This window comes from Nerophis ophidion, linkage group LG02 (genome assembly GCF_033978795.1).
Source record: "Nerophis ophidion isolate RoL-2023_Sa linkage group LG02, RoL_Noph_v1.0, whole genome shotgun sequence".
Taxonomy (NCBI): domain Eukaryota; kingdom Metazoa; phylum Chordata; class Actinopteri; order Syngnathiformes; family Syngnathidae; genus Nerophis; species Nerophis ophidion.
The window spans coordinates 87,183,570-87,204,570 of NC_084612.1; the positions used below are offsets into that span (position 1 = coordinate 87,183,570).

The window sequence follows — 21,001 nt, forward strand, 5'->3', positions numbered from 1 at the left end:
AATTTAATTGTTACATGTATCCAGTGATTATACTTTAAAAAGTTATTTTCCATTTCACTTTTCCAGATTTATATTATTTTTTTTCAAAATCGCTGAATTTTCACATTTGCTGTTCAAAAACTGAGCAGACACTTGCGGTGAGTCAGCAGCCAGTTGGGCCTCACCATGGATTGCGCAATGACTCGGCTAACTGCTGGCTGCTGTTCAGTGCGACCGTATTGCTATATGAATTATATTATGCATTTCCATAGTTTAGTTAGCTGAGGTATATAATGCACAGTGTATTTTGTCAACAACTGTATGTGTGTAACGTATTTCTTGTGCTGGGCAATCATAAAACGCCTGCGAAGACGCACTGTGTGAGGCTCGCAGTAATCCCGCCTCCTGGTGGTGGAGGGCGGTAGTGATCCCAGAGATCATTCTTGCCAATACTATAGGCTTCAGAAGAAGTGACAACAAGCTACAAGTGTTAGCAAGTCAAGTGTAGCAGCAGCGATCGTTTATTTTGTCCTCTTTTAACATGGCTGAATCCATATCTAAAATAAAACAGTTTTCTAAACTGGACTTTCAATCGAAGCCGGAGGCAATAATTAAAGACCAACGCCGGAGCTAATAGGTTTTCTTCGGACAATGATCTCCATCAAGACAGAGAGACTTTTAAAAACGAAAAAAAAAAACAAGGAAGACTTCTATAAACAAGTTATCGATGCTTTGGTTCAGAAGGAGCGGAACATGGACTTCATTTATAAGTACAGGTAAGACCATAATAACGTTTTTTTTTTTATTAAATGTGCTTTTTTGTGTGCTACAGTTTATATGTGTAAAGAATGCTGGTATGAGCTTTTAAACATAACCCGTTAACTGCTGCCAATCAAATGGTGAATAAGATACTCTTTAGGGCAGTGGTTCTCAACCTTTTTTCAGCCATGTTTTAATTCAAGTACTCCCTAATCAGAGCAAAGCATTTTTGATTTAAAAAAAAAATAGATAAAGAAGTAAAATACAGCACTATGTCATCAGTTTCTGATTTATGAAATTGTATAACCGTGCAAAATATTGCTCATTTGTAGTGGTCTTTCTTGAACTATTTGGAAAATATATATATATATAAAAATAGCTAAAAACTTGTTGAAAAGTTAACAAGTGATTCAATTATAAAGATTTCTACACATAGAAGTAATCATCAACTTAAAGTGCCCTCCTTGGGGATTGTAATAGAGAACAATTTGGATTCATGAACTTAATTCTAAATATTTCTTCACAAAAAAAGGAATCTTTAACATGAATATTTATGGAACATGTCCACAAAACATCCCAGCTGTCAACACTGAATATTGCATTATTGCATTTCTTTTCACAGTTTATGAACTTAGATTCATATTTTGTTGAAGTACTATTCAATCAATATATTTATAAAGGATATTTGAACTGTTGCTATATTTAGAATATTTTTTAAAAATCTCACGTACCCCTTGGCATACCTTCAAGTACCCCCAGGGGTACACGTACCCCCATTTGAGAACCACTGCTTTAGGGTTCATATGTTTATAAATCTGACTGTACAAGTCAGTGCCTCACCAGCCATGAACCGCACGTCATATATATATATATATATATATATATATATATATATATATATATATATATATATATATATATATATATATATACATATATATATATATATATATATATATATATATATATATATATATTCTAATTGGCGTAATGGTTTACAATTATCAATCATATCTTGGAAGATGATTAAGAGTGCAAAAGCCCTTAAATTGATATATTTGTTAAAAAAAAAAATTTGAAGTGATTTAGGTAGCCCTTTTTGTCTTTCGCATTTTATTATTATTATTATTATTATTTATTAATATTTAATACTCTATCTGTATTTAGATTGGATTAGTTTATTTCAAAGGGTACAATGCAATTTAATAAAAACACATGACTACACATGGTTAAAAAAGCCAGAATTAGCCAGAAAACTAGTGCTCATCTGTAGTCCCCTGGCCATGATGTAAGAAAGGCAGTAAAATAACAATTTAAAAGAAAAAGAAAAGAAAAAGAGAGAAAAAGAATAAAAAGCACACAATAGATGTAAAATATAATTTAAAAAAATAAATCACATCACAACATAACATTTATCTTAGCATCAAAACAGGCTCATCTTTTTAGTGCTGGCAGCTTAGTGCTTTTGTTTTCTTTCCCTGACATGTTTTGCTGATGTCGTGATTTGCTCAACCTGATGTGTAGATTTTTGGTTATGTTAAAAGTGCCTTGACTTATGTGTGCATTATAAATGTATGTTTGTTGTTCAATTAAAAAAAAAAAAGTTAAATATATGAAGACTGGGGAAAAAAGCTTATCAGGTACGGGAAACGGGATTCTTTATTCCGAAAGTTAGATTTGAGTTGATTACCACAAATGAAATCATATATTTTTTTAAATAGGCGCGCTTTTCCTTGGTTCTCATCCAACTGTGATTTATTTGCAGTCTTACTATATGCAACACTGACCTCTAGTGGTGTTAATCTGGAACTACCTCTTTGCAAACGCACCATACAGAGCTCTGACACCTTACATGCCACACTGACCTCTAGTGGTGTTTGTCTGGAACTACGTTATGAGATACCCTTTTCCACACCGGCTGAATATAAATACATTTACGTAAATGAAAAGTTATTAAGGAGTCCATGTAAACAAACGCATTTAGTAGACGGCTGCGCGTACCTGATGACTTGAACATGTCTCTGCAGCTGCCGGCTCCCTGTCACACCAGAGTCCGTGCGCATACGTGGAGAGAAAGTGACTGTCGTTGTGTTTGAGCATATGTATCGGACGCTTCGGTCTCCATCGACAGACTCTCGCTCCTCCACTCGGACCGGGCATTGGCCGAGTGCCAGTGGGCAGTCTCGGACGGAGTCGGCTCCCTTGGTTGCTTTGTTGGGTCTGTTCCTGTCTCTGGCACCCAGACGATGGCGTGGAGCAACACAGAGGCTGTTTTGTTGCTTGTATATGCATGGTGCAATCGTATGTGCCCTATATGTATTATTTACTGCTCATTTGGCTGTTGTTGTGTTTTACTTTGTAGTTATAGCGCAGCTGGAGTTGCAGCTGGTTGCATCAGCTCCCTGCTACTTTATGGCATCTGTGGTCTTTGATATTTCCCTGGTGTGAAGTGGCAGCTGGTTGCATCAGCTTTGAGCCTTTTTTGAATGTTTTGTTTTTTTCAATCAATCAATCAATCAATGTTTACTTATATAGCCCTAAATCACTAGTGTCTCAAAGGGCTGCACAAACCACTACGACATCCTCGGTAGGCCCACATAAGGGCAAGGAAAACTCACACCCAGTGGGACATCGGTGACAATGATGACTATGAGAACATGATACTGTGATACTGATGATACTGATGACTATGAGAACATATGAGAACATGATACTGTGAAAGATCAATCCATAGTGGATCCAACACAGCCGCGAGAGTCCAGTCCAAAGCGGATCCAACACAGCAGCGAGAGTCCCGTTCACAGCGGAGCCAGTAGGAAACCATCCCAAGCGGAGGCTGATCAGCAGCGCAGAGATGTCCCCAGCCGATACACAGGCGAGCAGTACATGGCCACCGGATCGGACCGAGTGGGACATAGAAGAAAAAGAAGAGAAACGGCAGATCAACTGGTCTAAAAAGGGAGTCTATTTAAAGGCTAGAGTATACAAATGAGTTTTAAGGTGAGACTTAAATGCTTCTACTGAGGTGGCATCTCGAACTGTTACCGGGAGGGCATTCCAGAGTACTGGAGCCCGAAATGAAAAAGCTCTACGGCCCGCAGACTTTTTTTGGGCTTTGGGGATCACTAATAAGCCGGAGTCCTTTTTAATGTCGTTTGTGTTTTTTAATGTTTCCCTCTTGTCTGTTTTCACCTTACTGTTTGTGGACTGTCTATTTATCTGCACTGCAACCATATAGTTTCACCATTGTGGGATAATTAGGTCTGCGTACTCTGTTAGTTCAGTTTATTTGGAACATGCATACGATGCGATGTAATGCATCACACAATTCCAGTTGTTTCATTATGGCACGTCCGAAAAGGAGTAGGAAGAAGCAGAGCTTATTTAATCCTACCCCTTTTCATACCATAGCAATTTTTAATTAATCACTCAATCAATCAATCAATGTTTATTTATATAGCCCTAAATCACATGTGTCTCAAAGGGCTGCACAAGCCACAACGACATCCGCGGTACAGAGCCCACATAAGGGCAAGGAAAAACTCACCCCAGTGGGACGTCGATGTGAACGACTATGTGAAACCTTGGAGAGGACCGCATATGTCGGCAACCCCCAGCAATGGACGTAAAGTGGGTCTATTTGAAGGCTAGAGTATAGAAATGAGTTTTAAGATGGGACTGAGGTGGCATCTCGAACTGTTACCAGGAGGGCATTCCAGATTACTGGAGTCCGAATATAAAGCGCTCTATAGCCCGCAGATTTTTTTGGGGCTCTGGGAATCACTAATAAGCCAGAGTTCTTTGAACGCAGATTTCTTGCCGGGACATATGGTACAATACAATCGGCAAGATAGGATGGAGCTAGACCGTGTAGTATTTTATACGTAAGTAGTAAAACCTTAAAGTCACATCTTAAGTGCACAGGAAGCCAGTGCAGGTGAGCCAGTACAGGTATATATGTATGTATATATGTATATAAAGGTATATACAGTACAGGCCTAATGTGATCTAACTTTCTTGTTCTTGTCAAAAGTCTAGCAGCCGCATTTTGTACCAACTGTAATCTTTTAATGCTAGACATGGGGAGACCCGAAAATAATACGTTACAGTAGTCGAGGCGAGACGTAACAAACGCATGGATAATGATCTCAGCGTCGCTAGTGGACATAATGGAGCGAATTTTAGCGATATTACGGAGATGAAAGAAAGCCGTTTTAGTAACGCTTTTAATGTGTGACTCAAAGGAGAGAGTTGGGTCGAAGATAATACCCAGATGCTTTACCGAGTCCCCTTGTGTAATTGTTTGGTTGTCAAATGTTAAGGTGGCATTATTAAATAGAGGTCGGTGTCTAGCAGGACCGATAATCAGCATTTCTGTTTTCTTGGCGTTGAGTTGCAAAAAGTTAGTGGACATCCATTATTTAATTTCATTAAGACACGCCTCCAATTTTATCCAATTTCCTTGTTCTCTGTAACAGAACAGTGAGCAAATAATAAATAAATAATATGCCATAGTACGCATACAACTATTAAATACATAAATAATGTTTGTCTCAAAAAATAAGGGGAAGAAAAGAGTGTAAGATGTTCATCATAATTATTGTTCTGTGTACTTTGTCAACACTTGTAGTTTGAACCGTCTCTTAAACTGAATCATATTGGTACTTTGTTTGATATATTTGCTTAATCCATTCCATAATTTTAATTCCACATACTGATATACTAAAGGTTTTAAGTGTTGTACAAGCATGTACACGTTTTAAATTTGTCTTTTAGTCTAGTAGAAGCATTTAAGTCTCACCTTAAAACTCATTTGTATACTCTAGCCTTTAAATAGACTCCCTTTTTAGATTAGTTGATCTGCCGCTTCTTTTCTTTTTCTCCTATGTCCCACTCTCCCTTGTGGAGGGGGTCCGGTCCGATCCGGTGGCCATGTACTGCTCGCCTGTGTATCGGCTGGGGACATCTCTGCGCTGCTGATCCGCCTCCGCTTGGGATGGTTTCCTGCTGGCTCCGCTGTGAACGGGACTCTCGCTGCTGTGTTGGATCCGCTTTGGACTGGACTCTTGCGACTGTGTTGGATCCATTATGGATTGAACTTTCACAGTATCATGTTAGACCCGCTCGACATCCATTGCTTTCCTCCTCTCCAAGGTTCTCATAGTCATTATTGTCACCGACGTCCCACTGGGTGTGAGTTTTCCTTGCCCTTATGTGGGCCTACCGAGGATGTCGTAGTGGTTTGTGCAGCCCTTTGAGACACTAGTGATTTAGGGCTTTATAAGTAAACATTGATTGATTGATTGATTGAAATGAGATTTTCCTCTAGGGTTATATTTATCCTCATTAGTTGAGAAGAATTGTTGTACATTCTTGGGTAGCAGGTTATAGTTTGCTTTGTACATCCATCCATCCATCCATCCATCTTCTACATCATTTTAGTTATTTGCCAAATGCACCAAATCGTCCAATTTCAACTTTTTACTCTATTGTTACATTCTACCTGCGTTACCATGAATTAATTAACGTGGGACTTAAACAAGTTTTAAAACTTATTCGGGTGTTACCATTTAGTGGTCAATTGTACGGAACATGTACTGTGCAATCTAGTAAAACAAGTCTCAATCAATCAATCCATCAACCGTTCTTCGATTGAATAGTCAGAGCAGGTCCTTCTGCAACAATTGATCCAAAAAAGGTCACAGGCTAAAACTATAGCATTGGTTTCAATCCCAATCAGCTAGCCCAAGGGTGTCAAATCAGGCCTGCGAACAGGTTTTATCCGGCACCCCGGGAGGAGTTTGCCAAGTATAAAAATGTACCTGAAATTTTTTAAATAAAGAAACAGCTGTTCTAAATGTGTCCACTAGATGTCGCAATAGCAATTTTTTGTACCTTTGTGGATGATGCTAAATAGTACAAAATAAACCACAATATGTTCGTACATCAGTCGAGGAAAATGATCAAACTACATAAATAACATCCTGTATTTTGCTTTTGATATGATTTTTTTATAGGCGCCAGCGCCCCCCGCGACCCCAAAAAGGGAATAAGCGGTAGAAAAATGGATGGATGATTTTTTTTATCTTGATAGATTGAAAATTAGGGCTTCACGGTGGCCGTCTGCCTCACAATACGAAGGTCCTGGAGTCCTGGGTTCAAATCCAGGCTCGGGATCTTTCTGTGTGGAGTTTGCATGTTCTCCCCGTGAATGCGTGGGTTCCCTCCGGGTACTCCGGCTTCCTCCCACTTCCAAAGACATGCACCTGGGGATAGGTTGATTGGCAACACTAAATTGGCCCTAGTGTGTGAATGTGAGTGTGAATGTTGTCTGTCTATCTGTGTTGGCCCTGCGATGAGGTGGCGACTTGTCCAGGGTGTACCCTGCCTTCCACCCGATTGTAGCTGAGATAGGCGCCAGCACCCCCGCGACCCCGAAAGGGAATAAGCGGTAGAAAATGGATGGATGGATGGATTGAAAATTAACACCAATGAGTTGACTGATGGATTAATTGTTGCAGATGAAAATTAATATCCCATATGATTTGTGGCTTTATTTTTTGATAAAATGTACCAAACTCGCCACAAAATTAACAACAACAAGAACGATTTTTCAAAAATAATTTTAAAGATTGAGAGTTGCCATCAATCTCATGTGGGAGCTCGGGCCCCGAAACACGCACGGGATCGGCGCCTATGCGTCCATCCATCCATCCATCCATCCATCATCTTCCGCTTATCCGAGGTCGGGTCGCGGGGGCAACAGCCTAAGCAGGGAAGCCCAGACTTCCCTCTCCCCAGCCACTTCGTCTAGCTCTTCCCGGGGGATCCCGAGGCGTTCCCAGGCCAGCCGGGAGACATAGTCTTCCCAACGTGTCCTGGGTCTTCCCTGTGGCCTCCTGCCGGTTGGACGTGCCCTAAACACCTCCCTAGGGAGGCGTTCGGGTGGCATCCTGACCAGATGCCCGAACCACCTCATCTGGCTCCTCTCGATGTGGAGGAGGAGCGGATTTACTTTGAGTTCCTCCCGGATGGCAGAGCTTCTCACCCTATCTCTAAGGGAGAGCCCCGCCACACGGCGGAGGAAACTCATTTCGGCCGCTTGTACCCGTGATCTTATCCTTTCGGTCATGACCCAAAGCTCATGACCATAGGTGAGGATGGGAACGTAGATCGGCCGGTAAATTGAGAGCTTTGCCTTCCGGCTCAGCTCCTTCTTCACCACAACGGATCGGTACAACGTCCGCATTACTGAAGACGCCGCACCGATCCGCCTGTCGATCTCACGATCCACTCTTCCCCCACTCGTGAACAAGACTCCTAGGTACTTGAACTCCTCCACTTGGGGCAGGGTCTCCTCCCCAACCCGGAGATGGCACTCCACCCTTTTCCGGGCGAGAACCATGGACTCGGACTTGGAGGTGCTGATTCTCATTCCGGTCGCTTCACACTCGGCTGCGAACCGATCCAGTGAGAGCTGAAGAGCCCGGTCAGATGAAGCCATCAGGACCACATCATCTGCAAAAAGCAGAGACCTAATCCTGCGGTCACCAAACCGGAACCCCTCAACGCCTTTACTGCGCCTACAAATTCTGTCCATAAAAGTTATGAACAGAATCGGTGACAAAGGACAGCCTTGGCGGAGTCCAACCCTCACTGGAAACGTGTTCGACTTACTGCCGGCAATGCGGAACAAGCTCTGGCACTGATCGCGTGGACATCGGGGGCGGTACCTCTGGATTGGCAGACCGGGGTGGTGGTTCCTCTCTTTAAGAGGGGGGACCGGAGGGCGTGTTCCAACTATCGTGGGATCACACTCCTCAGCCTTCCCGGTAAGGTTTATTCAGGTGTACTGGAGAGGAGGCTATGCCGGATAGTCGAACCTCGGATTCAGGAGGAACAGTGTGGTTTTCAGCTCCTTCTTTACCACAACGGATTCAGGAGGAACAGTGTGGTTTTCGTCCTGGTCGTGGAACTGTGGACCCTCTGTGCACCCACAAGAACTCGGCAGGGTTCTTGAGGGTGCATGACAGTTTGCCCAACCAGTCTACATGTGCTTTGTGGACTTGGAGAAGGCCTGTGGGGAGTGCTCAGAGAGTATGGGGTATCGGACTGTCTTATTGTGGCGGTCCGTTCCCTGTACGATCAGTGCCTCTGTGTCCAACTTCCAGCAATTAACGGGTTTCCCTACTTCCTGAAACAAAAGTGTATGTGTTCTAATCATGGCAGACACAGTAGCAAAGAACAAAGACGACATTTTTTGGACGAGTGAGGATTCACAACCTTATCTTTTTGAAGCTGAACATACAGAGGATGACTACTGCTTCAAGAAGCCAGCACAAAGGAAGGGTGAGGCGTTGGAGTAGACGAAAGCTAAGTGAGTGAGGTGAGGGTGACTCTAAGATGCAAAATATGGAACTTGAAGCCTTGCTATTTCGACATAAATGGAGTGCTTACCCAAACAAACCGGAAACAAAATCATACTTTAATATTGATAATGATACACACAGCCATCATGCGTTTCATTACAACTACAGTATTTGCGTTGTCTGTCTGGCTGTGTACAAGCAAAACATGAAATGTGGGCTAATACTTTACAGATACTGTAATATGATTGTTCATGATTTTCAGTCCGTACAGATTGATGTCTTATCGCAGTGTTTTGTGTATTACAAACTCAAATGCGTTTTGTGTTGTCGTAGAAGCTAATTTTTCTCCCTCTCCGCTAGCTTTTTACGGATAATAACAAAGCATGCCAATATGTTACTATACTTGAAAGAGGGTTACTCGGAGTTTGTTCTTACATTAACAATGTCGCTGTAGCTTGTTTATTATACAGGTTACAGTACATAATTGAAGTATTGTTGAGGGTTTTTGTAAGCATTTTTAAAGAAATTTAGTGGTAGAATTGGTCGCTCCCATTAGCTGGATTGCAAGCCACCAAGAACAAGCCGTTTTTTACATGTTAGAACGTAAAAACAACCCAAAACCTTTTGTTTTCTTATCTCTCATTAAGATTGTGTACGACAGGTAAAATTCCCTAAAAGACAATGTTCTGACCACTATGTGAAAAATGATTTAATACTGACATGGACTTGCAATTTTACTCCCGGTAACACTTTTGTTGAGAAGACAAAAGACATGATCACATTGTTGGATACACACATTAAACATGACAGCAAATGTATAACAAGATATCAAAATCAATTTATTGTGGCTTCTCTTCAGCAGCACACTTGTGTTTGTTCAGCTGGAACTTGTATACAAACGTCTTAGCGCAGGCACCGCAACTGAATGGTTTCTCACCCGTGTGTTTTCTTGTGTGTATAGTCAAACTGTTTTTCCGGGTGAATCTTTTAGCGCAAACTAGGCAGCAAAACGGCTTCTCCCCGGTGTGTGTTCTCACGTGTGCCATTAAATTTCCTTTTTGAGAGAATCGATCGCCGCAAACTGAACACGGAAAGGGTTTTTCAAGAGTGTGTGTTCTCGTGTGGGTCATCAGACTGCTTTTGTCAGAAAATGCTTGACCGCAATGAGAGCAAGTACATGGTTTCTCGCCGGTGTGTGTTCTTGTGTGTTTGATCAAAGTACCCTTTTGGGAAAACGCTAGACCGCAGACTGAACAAATGAAAGGTTTTTCCCCAGTGTGTGTTTGCATGTGCCTGACTAGTGCTGTCTGAAAACTAAAACGTGTGCTGCAGACTGAACAAAAAAAGGGTTTTTCGCCAGTATGTGTTCTCATGTGGGCTCTTAAACTTCTTTTAACGTAGAATTTTTTAACACAGACTGAGCAGGGAAATGGTTTTTCACCAGTGTGCGTTCTCATGTGTCGAATTAACGTTGTCTGAAAACTAAAATTCACATTGCAGACTGAACATGCGAAGGGTTTTTCTCCAGTGTGTGTTCGCACATGTTCTTTCAAAGTTATCTTCCTGGAGAAGGTCTTTCTACAAACAGAGCAAGAAAAAGGTCTCTCGCCGGTGTGTGTTCTCATGTGTTGGACTAAAGCCGAACGGACGCTAAACCCGGTTTTGCAGACCGAACATGAAAATGGTTTTTCCCCAGTGTGTTTTCTTGTGTGTGTCATCAATTGCCCCCTTTGAGAGAATGTTTTGCCACAAAATGAACAGCTGTGAGGTTTTTCCCCAGTGTGTGTTCTCATGTGCTGACTCAGCGTCGAACTGGCGTTAAAGTTTGTGTTGCAGACCGAGCAGGAGAATGGTTTCTCGCCAGTGTGCGTCCTTGTGTGTGCCACCAGATGTGCCTTGCGAAGAAATCTTTTGCTGCAAAATGTGCAACTGAAGGGTTTTTCTCCTGTGTGACATCGCATGTGTACTTTCAAATTTCTTTTGTAGCCAAAAGTGTTGTCACATTGAGAGCATTTAAAGTGTTTTTTGGCGGTGTGGCAGTTCTTATCGTCTCTTGAGTCTTCATCATCAGTGTCAGGAGAATGTGACGTTGTGTCGTCACTATCTGACAGCGGAGCCAAGAGGCTGTCTGCTTCTGCTCTTCTTGTCTGCTCACTTTGACTGCGATCCGGCCCTGACGACCGAGCTTCATCCTCATCATCTTCACTCTTCACCATCACACGAATCACTGGAAGACTGCTGATGTCAGCATCCGCCCGAGTCCACACTTGCTCCTCTTTTTCCTTTTTAATGTGGAGGGGCCGTGGCCCCCCTTGCTCTTTCTCGGCGCTCCACTGCTGCTGTTTAGGGGGAAGATCTTCTTCATTTACGTCTGCGGGACACAAGAACACAAACACACACAATTAGGAAAAGTCCAGTTACACGTGTATTATGTCAACAAAAAGGAATATGGTGCTAGTGGAAAAAAATGACATTTTTATGAACAATGCTAACGATAAAGTAGGGCTGGGCGATATATCGATACACTCGATATATTGCGGGTTTGTCTCTGTGCGATATAGAAAATGTCTATGTCCTGATATTCGAGTATACGTTTTCACGCCGTCGCTTTTAGCTGCGGGCATTACACTACAGGCTCTTTTCACTCTTTCTTGTCTCGCCTTCTCACAGAGACATAAAACAAGTGCACCTTCTAACATATGTCACATACACCTACTCAGTGGCCTAGTGGTTAGAGTATCCGCCCTGAGATCAGTAGGTCGTGAGTTCAAATCCCGGCCGGGTCATACCAAAGACTATAAAAATGGGCCCCTTTGCCTCCCTGCTTGGCACTCAGCATTAAGGGTTGAAATTGGGGGTTAAATCACCATAAATCAGGGGTGTCAGAGTCAAATACAGAGTGGGCCAAAATTTTAAACTGAACGAAGCCGCGGGCCAAGGGTTGAACAAATTAACCTTTTAATAGGGACCCAAACAAGTTTTGCATTATTGAACAAGCAAGGCTTATATAACTTTATAGTGACATGCAAAATCGAGTTTCAAATAATAATAATTAAAAAAATACCAATGGCATATCAAATAAAATTTAAATAAAAATTGAGTGCCTCTTTTCTATTTGCAGCCTTCTGAGGTAAATATCAAATTAAACTTTGTCCACAGGCTAATAATATATTTGAAAATAAAATAACAATAATGATTGAATCAAACATTCAAGCCTTGAAGTAACAAGAGGAAGTGCATGAATAAATTGTTAATTATTGCTCAGTTTGCTACACTGATTTGCTTGAACAATGAATATGGAATAAGCAATAATTATATAACTTAATAGTGGAAAATCAACATTCAAAAAAACAAAGGGGAAAAAAACCAAATGGTCAAATAAATACAATTTAAATAAAACATTTAATGCCTCTTTTTTATTTGCAGCCTTCTGAGGTATATATCAACATTACATTTTTCCACAGGCTAATAAATCTTAAAATAATAATGAGATGGGTGGGGTTGGTGGTAGTCAGTGCTACAAGGGATTCTGGGTATTTGTTCTGTTGTGTTATGGTGCGGATGTTCTCCCGAAATGTGTTAGTCATTCTTGTATGGTGTGGGTTCACAGTGTGGCGCATATTTGTAACAGTGTTAAAGTTGTTTATATGGCCACCCTAAGTCTGACCTGTATGGCTGTTGAGCAAGTATGCATGGCATTCACTTAAGTGTGTGTACAAGTCGCATATATCATGTGACTTGGCTGTCACGCTGTTTGTATGGAGTAAAAGCGGACGTGACAACATATTGTAGACAACGCTAAAGGCAGTGCCTTTATAGTACCGGCGGGCCAGCTCTAATGTTAATTTGATATTGCCTCAAGGGCCAAATGAAATTGTATGGGCCAGAGTTTGACACTCATGCCATAAAAGATTCCCGGGCGCGGCACAGCTGCTGCCCACTGCTCCCCTCACCTCCCAGGGGGTGATCAAGGGTGATGGGTCAAATGCAGAGAATAATTTCGCCACATCTAGTATGTGTGTGACAATCATTGGTACTTTAACTTTAACTTTACATACGTGCAACGTCATAGGCCCTTACGGAGCAGAGAGGTGGCGGCATGGTAACATTAGCTGTGATGCTAGCGGAGTGGTTATACGAGAGAAAGAAGGTGCAAATCTGGTAACAAATGAAGGAAGATATAATTCCCAAGAGAAACAGTCCATCGTCTGGCGGTGGTTTGGCTTCAAGCGGGATGATGTCAAACAAGTGTGTTGCAAAAGCGTTGTTACAAACAGTAACACCTACTGCTAATTTGTAGCACCATTTGAAAAGTCCCCCGCTAGAGAATGAAGAGTGCTTGAAACTCCGCATGTCAACATCTCCGTTCGGTGCCACACCCACAAAATGCCGAAGCAACCACTTCCAGATTTACACCGTATGAAAAAAATTGTCAACAACAGAAGGAGATAACGTCCGCAGGAACTTACATACACTATTTGATTTTCTATTATGCAGCTCATTTTTATTTGTGTTATGGAAATATTTTCTGTGATATCATGCACAAAAGTGCACTTTATTTGTTTTAAACTATTGTCGTGGCGTTTTGTAGAAAAAGTGCACTTTAATTTAGTGTTGTTTTGATATGTCATCTTAGTCAATCAATCAATCAATGTTTATTTATATAGCCCCAAATCACAAATGTCTCAAAGGACTGCACAAATCATTACGACTACAACATCCTCGGAAGAACCCACAAAAGGGCAAGGAAAACTCACACCCAGTGGGCAGGGAGAATTCACATTCAGTGGGACGCCAGTGACAATGCTGACTATGAGAAACCTTGGAGAGGACCTCAGATGTGGGCAACCCCCCCCCTCTAGGGGACCGAAAGCAATGGATGTCGAGCGGGTCTAACATGATACTGTGAAAGTTCAATCCATAGTGGCTCCAAGACAGCAGTGAGAGTCCCGTCCACAGGAAACCATCTCAAGCGGATCAGCAGCGTAGAGATGTCCCCAACCGATACAGACGAGCCGTCCATCCTGGGTCTCGACTCTGGACAGTCAGTACTTCATCCATGGTCATCGGACCGGACCCCCTCCACAAGGGAGGGGGGGACATAGGAGAAAGAAAAGAAGCGGCAGATCAACTGGTCTAAAAAGGAGGTCTATTTAAAGGCTAGAGTATACAGATGAGTTTTAAGATGAGACTTAAATGCTTAAGTGCACTCATTGCTTGTTTTAAAATGTCTCTGACAATCTTGCACTTTCTGTTTTGAAATGACATGAATGTTTGGGCCACTGTTTAATAACTGTTTGATAAATACAGTTTTGGTCAATTGACTTAGTTGTGATTTCCCTCTCTGCATGAAAGTTTAAAATAAGCATATATTAATGCAGTATGAAGAAGAATGTTTTAATGTAGACACATAGAATCATCATACTGCTGTGATTATATGCATCAACTGTTCATTCAAGGCTAAGGCAAAAATATTGAGATGTAAATCAACATGGCCTAAAAATATTGAGATATTAAAAAAAGGCCATATCGCCCAGCCCTATGTTAAAGTTAAAGGGGAACATTATCACCAGACCTATCTAAGCGTCAATATATACCTTGATGTTGCAGAAAAAAGACCATACATTATATTGTGGGGCGGTATAGCTCGGTTGGTAGAGTGGCCGTGCCAGCAACTTGAGGGTTGCAGGTTCGATTCCCGCTTCTGCCATCCTGGTCACTGCCGTTGTGTCCTTGGGCAAGACACTTTACCCACGTGCTCCCAGTGCCACCCACACTGGTTTAAATGTAATTTAGATATTGGGTTTCACTATGTAAAGCGCTTTGAGTCACTAGAGAAAAGCGCTATATAAATATAATTCACTTCACACTTCACTTTTAACCAATTTCCGAACTCTAAATGGGTGAATTTGGGCGAATTAAACGCCTTTCTATTTATCGCTCTCGGAGCGATGACGTCAGAACGTGACGTCACCGATGTAATAAAGCTGCCATTTTCTCAAACACATTACAAACACCGCGTCTCAGTTCTGTTATTTTCCGTTTTTTCGACTATTGGTTGTCACACACACACACTAGGTGGGGTGAAATTTGTCCTCTCCATTTGACCCATCCCCTTGATCACCCCCTGGGAAGTGAGGGGAGCAGTGAGCAGCAGCGGTGCCGTGCCCGGGAATTATTTATGGTGATTTAACCCAGAGGGGTTAGTGCGTCTGCCTCACAATACGAAGTTCCTGCAGTCCTGGGTTCAAATCCAGGCTCGGGATCTTTCTGTGTGGAGTTTGCATGTTCTCCCCGTGAATGCGTGGGTTCCCTCCGGGTACTCCGGCTTCCTCCCACTTCCAAAGACATGCACCTGGGGATAGGTTGATTGGCAACACTAAATTGGCCCTAGTGTGTGAATGTGAGTGTGAATGTTGTCTGTCTATCTGTGTTGGCCCTGCGATGAGGTGGTGACTTGTCCAGGGTGTACCCCGCCTTCCGCCCGATTGTAGCTGAGATAGGCGCCAGCGCCCCCCGTGACCCCGAAAGGGAATAAGCGGTAGAAAATGGATGGATGGATGGATTTAACCCCCAATTCCAACCCTTGATACTGAGTGCCAAGCAGGGAGGTAATGGGTCCCATTTTTATAGTCTTTGGTATGACTCAGCCGGGGTTTGAACTCCCAACCTACCAATCTCAGGGCGGACACTCTAACCACTGGGCCACTGAGTAGGTTGCACCATTGATTGATTGATTGATTGAAACTTTTATTAGTAGATTGCACAGTTCAGTACATATTCCGTACAATTGACCACTAAATGGTAACACCCGAATAAGTTTTTCAACTTGTTTAAGTCGGGATCCAGGTTAATCAATTCATGGTAATTGCACCAAGTAAAATACCTAGTTTGTGAACCCGTTCTCAGACAATGGCAATAAAAAAAAAAAAAACTCTTCTGATTCTGATTCAAAAACTACATGGCATGATCACCGATATCCGAACAAAATCTTTGACGCATCCTACTGTTGTAATGTGTCTATACAACATATTACTGTCACATTTGGGGACGGCTTGGTGCGGTTGGGAGCGGGGACGTGCCAGATCCTGGTTCAATCCCCACCTTCTACCAACCTCATCATGTCCGTTGTGTCCTTGAGCAAGACACTTCACCCTTGCTCCTGATGGGTTGTGGTTAGCGCCTTACAGGGACGGCGTGGCGCAGTGGGAGAGTGGCCGTGCGCAACCCGAGGGTCACTGGTTCAAATCCCACCTAGAACCAACCTCGTCACGTCCGTTGTGTCCTGAGCAAGACACTTCATCCTTGCTCCTGATGGGTGCTGGTTGGCGCCTTGCATGGCAGCTCCCTCCATCAGTGTGTGAATGTGTGTGTGAATGGGTAAATGTGGAAGTAGTGTCAAAGCGCTTTGAGTACCTTGAAGGTAGAAAAGCGCTATACAAGTACAACCCATTTATCATTTATTTACATGGCAGCTCCCGCCATCAGTGTGTGAATGTGTGTGTGAATGGGTGAATGTGGAAATAGTGTCAAAGCGCTTTGAGTACCTTGAAGGAAGAAAAGCGCCATCTCCCTGGCACTCATCAAGGGTGGACGCTCCAATTTCTTCTCCCTTATCTCTCCTGCTTGCTTCTTTGTCTTGTCTTAACTTTCTTGTTGCCTCTTTTTGCACTGCTCTCCAAATCTAAACATTGGAACTATTTAACTGGCCTCAACAAAATTGACAAGATCTTGGGTTTGGGAGAACCTGCTGTCGTGACGGAGCGGTTGTTGCTGGACACACGACGGACTCTTGGGAGAAGAAGGAGGGCGACCCTTTTCTGTCGAGGACGTGAAGATATCCACCTATTCGAAATGATGACAAAAGGACATCTGCTGATTGGAGTAAGCTTTGCTCGAGTTTGTCGACAAATTGGAAGTTGCTGGCAGTCTTCAAAGTACCCCAAAGCTGCCATAAATGATTGGAGGATGCGAGAAGAACTGTGGATTACATCGGACTGTCTACCCTGCAGTTTTGAGGACCAGTCACAGACAATTTAGAGTGAAAAGCTAAATTTATTTTCACCCGCATACAAAACATTCTAACTTGGATTGTTTCCCTGGCTTCGAGACTCTCCTGAAGGATGGTGCAGCGAAGACACAACAAACTCCCTCACCTGTTGTTGTTGACTTTGGATTAGCGACTGCACAATACATCAAAGCCGCGGAACAGAGACACACTACGGGCTTACACACACACACATCCACAAAAATATACGCCACACATATACACCCCATACCCCCCAACCCAACGCCCTCGACGCAAATCCCATAGGGGTGATGAATGGCTGGTCAACGCCTGAGAGCTGCGGCCTACCATAATGACCCCGAAATCCCTTCCCTCTGTTGCTAGATATCTCGAGATGTATGTTGTAATATGTATATGTGTGTTGTGATCCGCTTTCCGGATCACAACCTCTCTGTTTTTTGAGTCCTTTTTGTTTTTTTGATTGTTTGGACTCTTCCGATGCTGAGTTTGTGTGTGCACTTCCTGTTTTTGTTACCATGGTTTCTTATTTGTCCCACCTGCCCTTGTTTCTACGCACACCTGTTAGTAATTGTTTATGGGAGTATTTATACCTGCCTGCTAAACTTTGTTCAGTCTGGATGGTTTGTTTGCTGTAAGCAACAGTCACATTTGTCATCCTGCTTCTTTGATTCTATGCTAAGTCACGTCTTGGCTTCCGTGCATTTGGCACGCTATTTTGAACTCTTTTGACTACTTGCTAAGTTCCGCCTTAGCTTCCACAACCCTTGGACTCTTTTTACCGCATGCTAAGTTAGCATCAGCTTCCAGTGCGTAGGCACGCCATTTCTTTTCCTTTTTTGTACCAGTGTTATTTTACCTTTTTGTATTAAACAAGCTCCTACCTGCAATCCTGCCTAGTCCTGGTCCGCTGCATCTTGGGGTGACACCTTCGCGCATCATGATGCGTTCCAAACATAACAATGTGCTTCGCTATGGAGGTTTTTTCCCCACTCCAGACTGGGCCCCCTTAGGAGCCCAGTCTAGATTGTATTTTTTTTACTCATCCTTCCCCAGCGTTTACCTTTTTCCCATCTTTTACGGGGCGCCTTTGGCGACCCATCAGTGTTCTTGTTCTTTAACCCTGTACACCAGGAGTGCCCATTACGTCGATCGCGAGCTACCAGTCGACCGCAGGGGGTGTGTCAGTCGATCTCCAGCCAGGCTTTTAAAAAAAAATAGACCTAAAAATTAGTGATCATCAATCTTCACCAAGACGTCACTTAAATGACATTCACGGTACCGGAGGGTCTTGTGAGATGACGCTGGCTGCTGCAAGATCATTATTATGAAAATATGACCGAGAGGAAGGCGAGAAACACTTTATTTCAACAGACTCTCGCGCCGTACCTTCCGTCAAAACTCTAAAGGCCGACTGCACATTTCCTATCTTCACAATAAAAGCCCTGCTTCATGCTGCCTGCGCTAACTAAATACAGAGTCTCGGAAAACTGGCGTGCACAAGCGATCCCTTAGAAAGCTGGCGTGCACATCATTTGTGCACGCCAGCTTTCCGAGATTCTTATTTTGTTAGCGCAGGCAGCATGAAGCAGGGCTTTTATTGTGAAGATAGGAAATGTGCAGTCGGCCTTTAGAGTTTTGACGGAAGGGACGGCGCGAAAGTCTGTTGAAATAAAAAGTGTTTCTTGCCTTCCTCTCTGTAATTTTTTCATAATAATGAACTGGCAGCAGCCGGCGTCATTTCACAAGACCCTCGGGTGCCGTGAATGTCAATCAAGCAAGCTACGGAATTTGCCGCCAATGTTTTTCTTGTAAAGTGTATGGAAGCTGGATGAATTAGATGCCAAAAACCAACCACTTTCATGTGGTTTTGTACAGAAAGGACAACTTTTTTTTCCTCCATTTGAAAATGTGGGCGTTATCATCATTACTGTCTGATTCCAATCAATGCAAGTCATCAGAATCAGGTAATACACCAACTTATATTCTTGTCTTTGTGAAAGAAAGACATCTATATGTGTTACACATGCTTGTATTATCATTAAACACAGTTAACTTGTTTACAAAAATGTCTCTTTCATAAATAAATAAATATAAATGTTATATATAAATGAGGTAGATCCCCTCGAGTTGGTCAATTGAAAAGTAGCTCGCCTGCTGTACACTGTTTGTCTAATCTTGAACAGGTGTGTGCTGAAAACAAAGTTTTGTTGTACTTGTGCAATGACGATAAACACCTACCCTACACAAGTATAACCCATTTATTTGAAGTTGAATTGCCGACAGGAATACACTTTTGCACGATGTTACATTTGTTATGTTTCACTTGTAGAGTGAGAAGAGAACAAACCTGCTTTCTGTGACTCCATTTGAGGCTTGAAAACCGCGTCCAGTAGTTGACGTTGCCGCTCGTAAATTCCTTCTCGTACTCTTTAGAACACTACTTTTGTTTCTTTAGCGGTAAAACCTATTAAACGTTTGTACACACGCTTAGCATCTGTTGCTAACTCCCGCCTCGTTTTCGTTGGCCGCCAACGAGCTCGACAGCTTGAGAAACTCTAATGTGCACCGACACGAAACTGTTAAATAAAACGTAATGTTTAGTCCATTGTTACAACTGAAAAGAGAGACGGTGTCCTGTCATTAGTAGATAAAACACATCTCTACAACGCTTGTGTTCCCTCACCGACATTTTTTGGCGAGGACGGTCGCATTTCTGGTGACGTCACAGCGCTGCCCATAAACTAACCAATGGCGAACACGCTGGGGCGCACGCGCGTCTGAAACAACATTCGATTAAAAAAGTAAACATAACTTTTATTTGCATTTTAACACCAAATCCATCCCTTTTTAAACTAAATACTTTTTAAATGTTTTTTTTTTCAGAGCCAATTAAGTCTTTTAGCAACTGGGCTTCAAGTAAGTTCAACACTGTACATACATATTATATATTACACAAACCCCGTTTCCATATGAGTTGGTAAATTGTGTTAGATGTAAATATAAACGGAATACAATGATTTGCAAATCCTTTTCAACCCATATTCAATTGAATGCACAACAACGACAAGATATTTTATGTTAAAACTCATAAACTTTTTTTTTTTTTGCAAATAATTAACTTAGAATTTCATGGCTGCAACATGTGCCAAAGTAGTTGGGAAAGGGCATGTTCACCACTGTGTTACATCACCTTTTATTTTAACAACACTCAGTAAACGTTTGGAAATTGAGGAAACTAATTGTTGAAGCTTTGAAAGTGGAATTCTTTCCCATTCTTGTTTTATGTAGAGCTTAAGTTGTTCAACAGTCCGGGGTCTTGTTGTCGTATTTTACGCTTCATAATGCGCCACACATTTTCAATAGGAGACATGTCTGGACTGCAGGAGGGCCAGGAAAGTACCCGCACTCTTTTACTACAAAGCCACGCTGTTGTAACACATGGCTTGGCATAGTTTTGTTGAAATAAGCAGGGGCGTCCATGATAACGTTGTTTGGATGACAACTTATGTTGCTCCAAAACCTGTATGGACCATTCAGCATTAATGGTGCCTTCACAGATGTGTAAGTTACCCATGCCTTGGGCACTAATACACCCCCATACAATCCCAGATGCTGGCGTTTGAAATTTGCGCCTATAACAATTTGGATGGTTATTTTCCTCTTTGTTCCTTAGGACACCACGTCCACAGTTTCACATATAATTTGAAATGTGGACTCGTCAGACAACAGCACACTTTTCCACTTTGCATCAGTCCATCTTAGATGAGCTCGGGCCCAGCGAAGCCGGCGGCGTTCCTGGGTGTTGTTTATAAATGGCTTTTGCTTTGCATAGTAGAGTTTTAACTTGCACTTACAGATGTAGCGA

At 42.5% G+C, this 21,001-nt stretch overlaps 1 protein-coding gene across 7 annotated transcripts; it reads right to left on the minus strand.

The window, feature by feature from the left end:
- Window positions 1-9,923: 9,923 nt before the first annotated feature.
- Window positions 9,924-19,851, minus strand: LOC133547554 (gastrula zinc finger protein XlCGF57.1-like). Of its 7 annotated transcripts, XM_061893197.1 has the most exons (5): window positions 19,484-19,851; window positions 18,197-18,337; window positions 16,855-16,952; window positions 16,655-16,791; window positions 9,924-11,478 (listed from the first exon to the last, which is right to left on the minus strand). In XM_061893197.1, the coding sequence occupies exons 4-5, from the start codon at window positions 16,689-16,691 to the stop codon at window positions 9,947-9,949; spliced, it is 1,569 nt and encodes a 522-aa protein (XP_061749181.1). In that variant the 5' UTR covers window positions 16,692-16,791; window positions 16,855-16,952; window positions 18,197-18,337; window positions 19,484-19,851; the 3' UTR covers window positions 9,924-9,946. The 7 variants fall into 7 exon arrangements, with proteins under 7 accessions (XP_061749181.1, XP_061749180.1, XP_061749196.1 ...); XM_061893196.1 differs by lacking the exon at window positions 16,655-16,791; XM_061893220.1 differs by lacking the exon at window positions 18,197-18,337 and having other exon boundaries at window positions 11,336-11,478.
- Window positions 19,852-21,001: the final 1,150 nt, after the last annotated feature.